Below are 12,190 nucleotides of genomic sequence, written 5' to 3' on the forward strand. Positions count from 1 at the left end.
AAGACTCCCATAGGAGTCTCGTCTCAAGGTCCTTGGCGATGTGCATCCTATACAAGTCGCCTAGACCGTCACAGCCAGAGCCGTGATGCCGTGTCCTCCCGGGCTCGTTACCCCGTCTCACCCTCTCATAAATGTGGTGGACAGGGGCAAAGAACAGAGTCTTCTCGTCCCACTCCGGAAGCCGACCAAGCGAAGTGGACGGCGCGGCGTCGTCCTCCACGGGCGCATGCTCCCGTCTAGTGTTTCGGGACCTTGAACCCGAGCCTCATTGTCTAGCCATGCTACATTGTGCAGAATCATCATAAATTAAGGTTCTATAGTATCTAAGGTTCGCCTAGCCGCATGATACTATGTTCGCAAAAACAGAGTACGTAGTACTAAACAGAGCAAATTCAAATTGAGCATGACAGCATTTTTCAAGCAATCAAACAATTTCTTGCAACACTATAGTGATTATTGTGACAAATTGAACAAGAATTGCTAGTAAAAATGTCAAGAAAGAGTCACACTGTTCTTCACGACCTTAAGAGGTCCAACAATGGAAGATTGCTCATTTCTTCACCAAATTGAGTCAAACAAGTCTCAAATTACTCCCAAGGCAATATATAAACATAATCAAGCAATTTCATGGCATAAAGTTTGACAAACAAAGCAAATTGAGCATCATAAAATTCAAATTTTCATTAAATTCGTGAATAAACATGCCAAGAATTCATAAAAACTGATGTGAGTTTGAGGAAAACTTACATAGATCGGGAAAGTAGATGAGAAGAGCTTTTATTTGCAACAAATTTGAGCGAATTCGGTTGAAAAACGAGCAAGCAATGAGCAATTGAAGCTTTCGGTTTCCTCGAGCAGTTTTCGCGACGAATAGAGCAGCGAAATGAAGCGAACACGGACATTTAAAAAAAATCCAGTGCTGGCGCCAGTCCATAGGCATTGGCGTCACAAGTTGGGCTTGGCGCCTGGCGCCAACATCAGCGCCTAGCGGTAACACCAGATAGCTGGCGCTGATGGTTTTTCAGTGACGCCAAAGCACCCAGCCACCTGTTGAGGTTGTGCTAGCCTTCTACAACATATTTTGGGTTCCTTGGTACGCCAGTTAGCCCCTCTAAGCAATTTGACATGATTTAAGTAATCGACTTGATTACATAAAGTGATCGACCTGATAAGTGATCGTCTCACTTAGCTTAAAGCGCCTAAGCATTGGCTCATTAGCAAAGGGCACCGACATATAGGTTCAAGAGCAAAGGGCACCGACATACTGGTTCATTCGCAAAAGGCACCGACGTACAGGTTCAAAGCAACAAGAGCGCCGACGTACAGGCCTAGTGGAAGCAAAGTTCAGGTGAACTTTTAAAGATCGACAAGCGTGGATCTTCAGTAATTTCCTTTGGAAAATTATCGCATCAAAAGAGGATGACTTCAAGAGAATATATCTTTGACAGCGTTCCCTAGCTTGCGGAGAGTTGTCACGAACAACATGAGGATTATTTCAAGCGAAATAATCTTCGATAATATTCCCTAGGATGTGGAATATTGTCAATGCGACTGAGGATTAATTCAAGAGAAATGATCTTCGATGATATTCCCTAAGATGTGGAATATTGTCAATGCGGCTGAGGATTATTTCAAGCGAAATAATCTTCGATGATATTCCCTAGGATGTGGAATATTATCAATGCGGTTGAGGATTATTTCAAGAGAAATAATCTTTGAGAATGTTCCCTAGGATGTGGAATATTATCATTGCGGAGAGGATAGTTTCAGGCAAAGCAATCTTCTAATTTGGAAGCAGTTACAGGCGTAGCGGTTTTCAAGCGGGATGGCATTCTCTAGCTTGTAGGAGGTCATCAAAACCATCGGTTACTTTCAGGAGACGTGTGCTCGGCGGTGCAAGATACGCGTTTCTTAACTCTTTTATTTGTTTAACTAACGCTAGTTTTGCAGGTATCGGCGTTACAAGAGTGATTTAGGAACGCAAAACGTTCTGAATCATTCTCCGTCCCTATCGATACTTTGACTTTTGTTTTCGAAACTCGCGTTTCTCCAAACTCAGTCAAAGTGGGGGCTTCTGTAGACACCCATTTGTGTCTCCCCAAAACCAAACCCAGTGATGAGTACCTTTCACGTCGAATCATAATCGAATGAAACGAAAGTGTGGAAAAGTCTAGTGTTGCGGAAAGTTTTTATTTTCTTTTCTCTTCTCTCTGTTTTTGAAAACTTTATTTTAAGAAAACAGCCAATCCAGTTTTGTTGGTCCATGATATGGGTCCAATAATGGTTTAGTTAGATGGGTCTTGCAAAGACCTTTCCAATGATATATTATAAGCCCAATTCCGATGAATATTGACGAAGTTATGGCCAATTTACTAAACTGGGCCCAGTTTGAGCTTTATGTGCGGCCCAATGATCTAAAGGAGGGCCTAATCTGATTTTTCATTCCTAATTCAATTAGCATTGATAATTTGACTTTGTTGACTTTTCAGAGTTTTAAACCAAATCAAATAGCATTTTCGAAGAAATTATATTATTTTATCCTCCAGCACGGTAAATTTATCGGATTTTCGAAAACGCGTCGAAATCAAGCTTGGCGTCCAACCCCAGGCCGTGGCGCCTGGAACCAGGGTTGGCGCCAGGCGCTAGCCAGGGTTGGCGCCAGCTCTGTTTCCTGAGCGTCATACTCTGTTTTGTGAAATTATCTTTTTTGGCTGATTTTCTCTATAAATATCGTATCAAAAACTCCATTTTCATTCACCAATTCTCCTTATTCACAAGTTTTAATTAGCATTCTTTAATTCATTCATCGCTTTCATTCATCTTTTCCAAAACTTGGTTTTTCTCATACAAAATTCCGCATTCACAAGATCAAGAAACACCTAGCCATATTCGAAGTTGCCTTCGCCCTAGACGTGAAAGAAAGAGGTACGAGGCTTCAAAGTAAGTAATTTAATTGATTTATTGATGTTATGATGTAGAAATCATGTTTACATTGTTATTATGATATTCCTAGTATCATGTCTAGGTTATTTTTAATATTAAATATGATTTCTATGATGTCTTTTATTCTCTTCCTAATATTTATTCATGTTAGTATCATGTTAGGGTTAAAGATTTGATTTTTATTGCTTAGTGACATGCTATGGTTTGTTATTAATCTTGTTAGTATCATGCCTAGGATCTTGTTATGTTTATTATACTTTAATATTAACATGAACATGATAATTATTATTATTGTTATTATTATGATTATGAATATTATTATTATTATTTTGATAACGATTATAATTATTGTTATGGTTATTTATTATGTTGCTTGATATGTTATTGTTATTGCTTGATCACCTTTATGCATGTTAAAGGGAATTGATACTTGTAATCGCGCTTAATAAGATAATTAAAAATCTTGTTAGGGTTAATGTGATTATAATTCAAGTGATCGCCAATAATAGTTTATTTGTGCATTAATATTCAACCAACATAGATAAACAGGTTTAGGGTTAATCCTATTGATTGCATGTTAGTCAGAAAGTGCACATGAATACGAGCAGAATAAAGTAGAGGCCTATTATTAGGGCAGGTTCAATCTCTTTTAGGTTGGATTTGTACCTTCATCCCCGAACCCTTATTTGGTTCATGACCTTATGGAGTTGACTATCTCTTGGATCGTTAAGGGGTGTAACCTTCACCTCGTGAACGGTTTACAAGTTCCTTTAAAAACTTGTTGGCGACTCTTTTTCTCTATCTTCTTCCCTTTTGGACGCCACCGTACTTTAGTGTATGATCACAGTGGGGTTCAAGCTAGTGGGATTTTAAAGGCTTGAAATTATTCCCTACAAAGAGTCTCTTGCTATCATTCCTTCTTCTGATTAGATGAAGAAAAATTTGTTTTCCATGGATCCCATTAAAAGCCTTGGTCCTGATGGAATTCAACCCCTTTTCTTTCAACATTTTTGGGTTGATATTGGTCCTTCAATTTCTGAGTTTATCTCCCAAGTCTTTTCAGATTCTTTTATTCCTTCTAATACCAATCACTCTTACATTTCTTTGATTCCAAAGAAGGATCACCCTATATCCATTTCTAAATTCAGGCCTATAGGTCTTTGTAATACCATCTATAAGCTTGTTACTAATATTATCTCTTCTAGGCTCAGATTTGTGCTTCATAAGGTTATCACCCCTTTTCAATCCAGTTTCATAAAAGATAGAAGTATGGGGGATAACATTATTTTGATCAAGGAGGTTGCTCACATGTTTTATAAGTGTAGAAAAGGGAAAAATCTGATGGCCTTAAAGCTTGATCTAGCTAAAGCCTATGACTGTTTGGAGTGGTCCTTTATTTCTGATACTCTTGCATGTTTCAATTTTCCTAAGTCCATTTCTAAGCTTATCATGCATTATATCACCTCTCCTCAAATTTCTGTTTTATGAAATGGTGAAATTACTCCAAGTTTTACACCTTCTAGAGGGATTAGGCAAGGGGATCCCCTCCCTTCTTACATTTTTGTCCTATGTATGGAAAGATTGTCCCTTCTTATTGAAGAAAGAGTTAGAAATGGAGATTGGAAGCCCCTTAAAATTTCAAAAAATTATAGCCTTTCTCATCTTTTCTATGATGATGATGTTTTCCTCTTTGGATCTCCTAATGTTCAGAATCTTTCTATCATGATGCAAACTATTGAAGAATTTGGTAGGTATTCTGGCCTTCATGTCAATTTTCTGAAATCTATTATTATCTTCCCTCCAAAAATGGAATATAATATTAGGCATCAATTGGTCCAACTTTGCAGGTTAAATCTAGTTTCTATTTTGGGAAATATTTAGGAATAAATATTAGCCCTAATAAGCTTAAGAAAGGGGATTATTGGGAATTAGTCACTAAGACTATGGATAAAATCAAAGGTTGGCAAGCAAAATTGTTAAATATGGCAGGGAGATGTACCCTTATTAAATATGTTTTAAGCTCCTATCCTGTTCATGCAATGCAACACAACCTTTTGCCTATCTCTATTCTTCAAAATATTGAAAAACATTGCAAAAAATTCTTATGGAATAGGACAGATTCTGTTGGGTATACTCCTAGAACCAAATGGAACAATGTCACCATTCCTCTTTCTTTGGGAGGCCTTGGTATGAGGTCTTTAAGGGATTGGAATATCTCTTTTATGGCTAAGTTAGGTTGGACTTTTTTGACAAACCCAAATAAACTCTGGGTTAGAATTCTGAAAGATAAATATGCTAGAAGGACAAATCTTTAAGATTACATCCCCAATTCTTCTCAGTCTTCTATGTGGAGGGATATTTTGAAGGGTAGGGAGTTGCTTTTCAAGGGTATTATCAATAGGATTGGCAATGGAGAGGATACTTCTCTTTGGTATCATCATTGGGTTGGAGATTAGCCTCTCTATAAGATAATTCAGAGAGACATTCCTCAATCAAAATGTCATTGGAGAGTTTCTGATATTATTAGAGATGGAAAGTGGTATATTGATAGCATCAAACATTTGTTGCCTGAGAACATTTGTAATTTGATTTTGGCTACTCCTTTCTCTATTGTTGATCCCTCTGATTCTCCTGATCATCTCAGATGGAAGCATCATACCTCTGGAGTCTTCACCATAAAATCCACTTATTTTCTCTCTAAAAACCCCACTCCTTATGTTGTTCCTTTCTCTTTCAGTTGGAAGACCTTTTGGAAGCTTAAACTTCCTTTCAAATACAAAATGTTTATGTGGAATTGCATTCATTCCATTATCCCTTAAGCTTCCCTCCTATCTTCCAAATTCCCAGGTTTTGACCCTATTTGCACAAGGTGTTTGTTGTCCTCTGAGTCTTTCATTCATTTATTTAGAGATTGCTTTTCTTCTAGTATTCTCTGGAAAATGATACTTCACAAACTTAAGCCCCCTCCGTCCTTTAATTTCTCCATTTTCATGAATTCAGATTGGAATGATTGGCTTTTTTTTAATCTTCTCAAACTCCCAAATGGAAGTCAATTTTCATTATGGGACTATGGCATATTTGGAGATTAAGAAATGGTTTTATTTTTAAAGATGAGGTCTATAATTGTAATTCTGTTTTTAACAGATTCATTATAGATTATCAAATCACCTCTTTTGTTCTACAGGGGACTATGGGATGTGAGAGAAAGAACTCTGATGGTGCAGGACCATCAATAGTCAGACCTCCTTGCTATAAGCCACCACAAGCTGGATGGATGAAACTTAACACTGATGGAGCATGAATGTCTTCTGAGAAAGGTGGTGGAGGAGGGGTTTTTAGGAATGTTCAGGGTAAATGGTATTTTGGTTATTCAAGCAAGTACAATGCACCTAGTGCTTTGGGTGCTGAGCTGTATGCTCTAAGGGAAGGTCTTAACTTTGCACATGCTATGCCCTTGAAGTATTTGGAAGTGGATACTGATGCTCAAGAAATAAAAAGCTTGCTTAACAGAGAAGGGGATAATATGAATCATGAGTTATCTGGTCTCATCATTGATGTAGCAAGAGCCCTGAGCAACAAGAATATGGTCATTGTGTTTAGCATTATCCCTAGGGAGCTTAATTCTGTAGCTCACTATTTGGCTAAATATGCTATGATAATGGGTTTGGGCCATACCCCTCATTATGCTTGCCTAACCAATGCAGTTGCTGCTTTTAAAGAGGATATGAGAGCTCTGTATGCTGCTCCCATTGATTAGTTCCTTACGTTTCTTTGGTTTAAATTCTGCTTTGTCTGTAAACAATATTTTACTTTCAGTTCTAAGATACTATGGTTACTTTTGGGATCATAGAGCTCATTTTGCAATCAGCATCTCTATGATTGTTCTGATGTAATTATTAGGGCTATGCCCAAGTAATATATTTGCTTCCTTTTGTGTTAAAAAAAAATTGATTTTCAAAGACAATTTTGAAACATATAATTCTCTCTAGCGGTGATGATAGTCATGATTTTTTATTTTTGTTTTTGTTTGGAATTTTTCATTACTATTAGGAGAGTGTATCTAGTTTTTTGCTAGGGTTTTCTATCTAGGTTTCTCCTTGGGAGGGTGTAAAGAAGGCGGAAACAAATGCTAATTGAAATAATAATAATTAAAGATATTAGTCATTGAAATAATGCATTGACAAACATAAAATGTTAAACAGAGGAAGTATAATACAGTGTGTGATAACAGACGAGATAATGGTAGTAGAAGAGCTAACATATGTCTGTAAAACATTTTTTGACCTATATCACCTAATTGTTTGTGTTATTTTTCTTTTAAATCCTTTTCTTTTTGCATATTTTGCTCACATTTAGTATTTGTGTGTAAGAAAATGCATAAATTAGTATGTGATATATATATATATATATATATACTATACTATACTATACTTAAATATGGAAAAAATCTTCTTTCACTAATCATCTAAACATGATAGCAAATATCTTCTATTCTTCTTACTTGATATTTTTCAAGTGTTCTATTTTAATATCTCCTTTCATCTTCTATACTCGTAACATTTGTGATAGCACCAATGTTGATGGCTAGTGGTTTTGTCTTAATTTATATCTTTTTGTAAGTTCAATGATATCATATAGAAAAGCGTTTCTTGATGTTAATCATGATTTTGTTTTGTTAAATTATGAAAATGTCGTTTCTTGCATTGACCAATCACCTAAAGAGGAACACCGATGGGTAGCAATTTCAAAACTGAATAATTCTCCCTACCATGATGGAATCATCTAATCTGGAGGAATATGTATAAAATATCTTACTCGATATATTATGGAATACACAAATTATAGTATTTATTTAATAAAAAGATTGATTAATTAATAACAAATCATATGATGTATACAAAGAAATTTAACAAATAATGCATAACAGTTGAATAAAATAAAACATCCTTTAAACGAAGCTACTATTGTTGTTGTCGTATATCTGATTATATTATCGTGTTCTTCATTGAGAGAAATGACCGGTCTCTTAGGGCTTGTTCATATTTACATATTTTCAGTTCAGTTCAGTTCAGCTCCAATCAGTTCAGTTCAGTTCAGTTTAGTTCAGTTCAGCTCTAATCAGTTTAGTTCAGTTCAGTTCAGTTTAGTTCAGTTCAGTTTTATGCATTTTAATTTTTTAGTTTAGTTCAGTTCAGCTCCAATCAGTTCAGTTCAGTTTAGTTCAGTTCAGTAAATATGAACAAGCCCTTAGATAATTCATTTTTCACAAACAAATATATTCGGTTACTCATTCATCGATCTCTCTCATTGCCTAAGGATAAATACATCGTACACACAAAGACTAATACAATAGTGAAATGAATCAATAATTCAAATTTTAATTCGCTAAAAAGGATAACACTATTCCAGCTGAGCTCCGGTAACTCGAGTCTCAAGATCCGTAAAGGTTAATTGGCCAATTAAGTACCTGCACTGTCAACGCAAATTATCAAATCCGAGGGATATTTCGGGGATAATCGCTCCGATGCTAAATTTAGCAATTAATGAGAAGAGTAAGAGAAGAGATGAGAAAGTGTTTTAGAGAGAGAGAAAGTTAAAGAGATAAAAAAAATCGTACCTTAATAATATATTATGCTTGGGTATATATAGGAAAATAACCAAGCTGTTGCCACCTAGCGACATAGATGACAAATAGACTTCGTAGGTACCTGGTGCCTACATGGTCGAAAGCAGCTCTCCACGTGGTCGTAATAATGACCGTTAGGGAGAGTAAGCCGATAACGACAATAGTAGAGAAATAACAGCGTAACGTTGGGCCTGTTCATATTTACTTAATGTTAGTTGAGTTCAGTTCAGCTACAATCAGTTCAGTTTAGTTCAGTTCAATTCAGTTCAGTTCAGTTCAGCTCCTAATTTCCTTCTCTCAAAAAATATTTAGTTCAGCTTAGTCAGTTCAGTTAAGTTCAGTTCAGTTCAGTTCAGCTCCAATCAGTTCAGTTCAGTTCAGTTCAACTCCAATCAGTTCAATTTAGCTCAGTTCAGCAAATGTGAACAGACCCATAGTTTATGATCGAAATCTTAATATTGTCTATTCCGTACAAATACACTCCATATATTACTGAAGGATTCGCCAAATGTATAAATTCCTGGATCCGCAAGTGTCCGTTATCCTCACAGATTTATTGAAACATTAACTGATAAGATTATAATAGCCCTTTATTTTTAGTAGTGATGCAACATTACTCAAATACAGCTACAACCATCTTTCATCTCTCAATATTTATAATTTAATTGGTCAATTGTAGAGTACTTTTCATGCATTTTAATTTCGTCATATAAGTTGATCCTAATTAGGTTTAAACATCCAAATCAGTCCACAAAACATGCGGTCCTATTGAAAAACTTTTTACCAAAATAATTAAAGCTATCTACTACAACTCACTAATCACCAGTCACCCCATTATAATTTGTCAGGTACTTTAATTTAGGATTTGTATGATGATAGAATGATACTTTGTTCATATTTGATATCTTGGTTTGTTTTGTTATGCATCCCTCTGTAATCAATATCTTATATTCTTATTATCTTGTACGGAGTATAACTTAAGGGATGTATCCACGTTGTCGTGCTATTGAAAACAAAAAAAATACTCCCTTTATTTTGTAATAATTGCAACATATACTTTCTTTAATTCTTTTTATACATGTTTCGTAATAACTAGTCTTTTGGCCCGTGTCATGCACGGATTATGTATATGAAAATTAAAAAAAAAATATGGTTAGCAATTTTTGTCCCTTAGAAAAATCAATGAATGTTTTTAAATAATATTGTAATTTTTGCATGAGTGATTGATTATATCAATCAATTCGATAGAAGTTAAGAAAGAGGGGAAGAAAAGAACTTGTATGTGAATTTAATAGAGAAATAATAATAAATTGATGAAGAATGTTAAAGGGATTTAAATGATAGAGATGAGTGGGAATGATAGAGTGTTAAGATCACAAAATAAATTAAAAAAAGTTCTCTCATGAAACAATTATAATAAAATAAATTCTAATGGTGAAAGAGAGGAGGTCATGTAGTGTATATAGTTTGTGTTTTCATATAATAGGTACATCGGTATAGAGGAAGCAGATTAATTAATTTAATTCAAGGTCTCTATTATTCAATACAAAGCAGTTGTTAGTTATGTACTATTTGATTGAAAATTTAATTTATATTAGGAGATACGTATATTATGGCTAAGATGATATTAAATTTATATGCCTCTCCTCTCCTCTTCTCTCCTCCTCCCTTCTAGGGTTTCTCCAAAATCTTGGCCATTTAGGCCATTTCCGACCCTTTTCCCTTAATTTTATTTAGTTTTGCAATTTAGATTTCAATAAATCTACACAAGCAATGTAGATATATAGTTGTCCGTCTCCCTATGGTGGAGTCGTTAGTTTTTCTTAGTTTAGTTGTTTGTTTATGTTTAGGGTTTGATTGTGTGTTAGGGTTTATCAAAAAAGTAATCATCTTTTCTCCTATTGTCAGTTTTGTGGTAAAGATTTGTTCGGGATCGCAACATTTATCAAATTTTCAAATGCGTTCAGGCGAATCAGATGAGAATCATCCTTACGGCTACAACGAATCGTTAGACTGTCTCTCCGAAAAGGCTGTATATTCCAGCGATGTGTGCGAGAGAGGTACCACAGTGCAAGATCTTTTCAACGATCGTAGCTCTGATGAAGGAAACCCTAATTTGATTCAATTTTATGTATTTGTCAATTTAGATTTCATTTGTAGATGCCGGATGGCTTTTTATTAATGAATTGATTTGTTTCAAAAAAATAAATATTAAATTTTATATTCTTTCCATTTTCAAAAAATGCAAGATGCATTGACTTAATATATATTGAATATTGTAGAATGGTCATTTTATCTTTTACTAACTTCAATTTACCAAAATCAATTTTGATTTGGTAAATATATCGTAAATCTTGTATAATCAATGTTTAAATAGTAGATGTCATCTAAAATGAAAATAAAAAGGGAAAGCAAAAATCTAAATACTGATTTTGAAGGGGAAAAGCAGCACTAGAAAGTGGCATGTGTCATTTCCGGTGTATGCTATAGTAATAAGTTATTGATTGCAACACTTTTTATTTGGTAAAGATTTATTAATTTGTATAATTTTATTGGATGTTTCTCCTACTTTTTTTTTTTTTTTTTTTTTTTTGCGAATTAACATCTTACCCTGGTTTTCGTCCTTTGACTTGGTTTTTAGGTATTGACTTGCACGTGAGAAGCACGCGTTCCGGTCAGCTCCCCCTTTTCTTCCCTCCCCCCTCTCCCCACAATTTACCCTCCAATTCAACTTTCTCTCTCCTACCTTGTTCTCCAACAAAGCACTAATTACTCACCATTGACAAAGGAAACTCCATTTTTAAGCGTGAATTGTTGCAATTAACGTAATTTTGAGCAAGGTAAGTTGTTGTGAAAACTGGAATTTCTTGTATATTTTGTTGGGCATCGAATTTTCATAAATTAGGGCTTGTAATTGAAAATTAGGGTTCTTCGTTTTTGCCCACCAATGATTTAATTAGGAGTAATTTCGAGGGGCCAATGTGCACCAATGTAATGGTCTTTGATTTTTTTTTTTTTTTGTTTTGTATGTGCTTGCTCTATTGGGCTTCAATGGAGGAAGGGTATGAGGAGGTGGGGTGGGGTATTTAGGTGGATGGTGATGAATTAACGAGGGTGGAATTTTCATGAAAGAAGATTTATTGGGTGAGATGGTGTTGGTGAGGGTGGTAGTGAATCGGTGATGGCAGTGAGGTGGTGTCGGTATAGGAAAAGAGAAAAAAATAAAGTAAGATGGTTTTATGAGATCACGTGACCCACACGTGCAAACCAACGCCGGAAAACCAAGTCAAACACCGAAAACAAGGTTAAGATGTTACTTCGCAAAAAAAAAAAAAAAAAAAAAAAAAAAAAAAAAAAGAAGTGATTTTAAGTGTCTTTTACAAGAAAATTTTTATAAGGTGTTTTTTCACAGAAAAGGTGTTTTTTTTTTTATTTTTAGAAATCCTACTAGCTTCACTTTCACACATTGTATTTATCTATCCTACCGATTTCATTTACAATTATTTTTTTAAGCAGCTTTTGTGTGTGTCTGGCCACACCGTGTGCTAAGCAAACACACGAGTAACCCCTAACCGACCAAGTAATCCCTGACCAAGTAACCCCTGACTGGCTGAGTAATCC

General features: G+C 35.2%; 1 protein-coding gene across 1 annotated transcript; it reads left to right on the forward strand.

Annotated features, from left to right (window-relative positions):
- The first annotated feature begins 6,244 nt into the window (after window positions 1-6,244).
- On the forward strand, window positions 6,245-6,700 carry LOC110689604. The gene has a single exon (XM_021866371.1). The coding sequence runs from the start codon at window positions 6,245-6,247 to the stop codon at window positions 6,698-6,700; it is 456 nt and encodes a 151-aa protein (XP_021722063.1).
- Window positions 6,701-12,190: the final 5,490 nt, after the last annotated feature.

Source organism: Chenopodium quinoa, unplaced genomic scaffold (assembly GCF_001683475.1).
Source record: "Chenopodium quinoa cultivar QQ74 unplaced genomic scaffold, ASM168347v1, whole genome shotgun sequence".
Taxonomy (NCBI): Eukaryota; Viridiplantae; Streptophyta; class Magnoliopsida; order Caryophyllales; family Amaranthaceae; genus Chenopodium; species Chenopodium quinoa.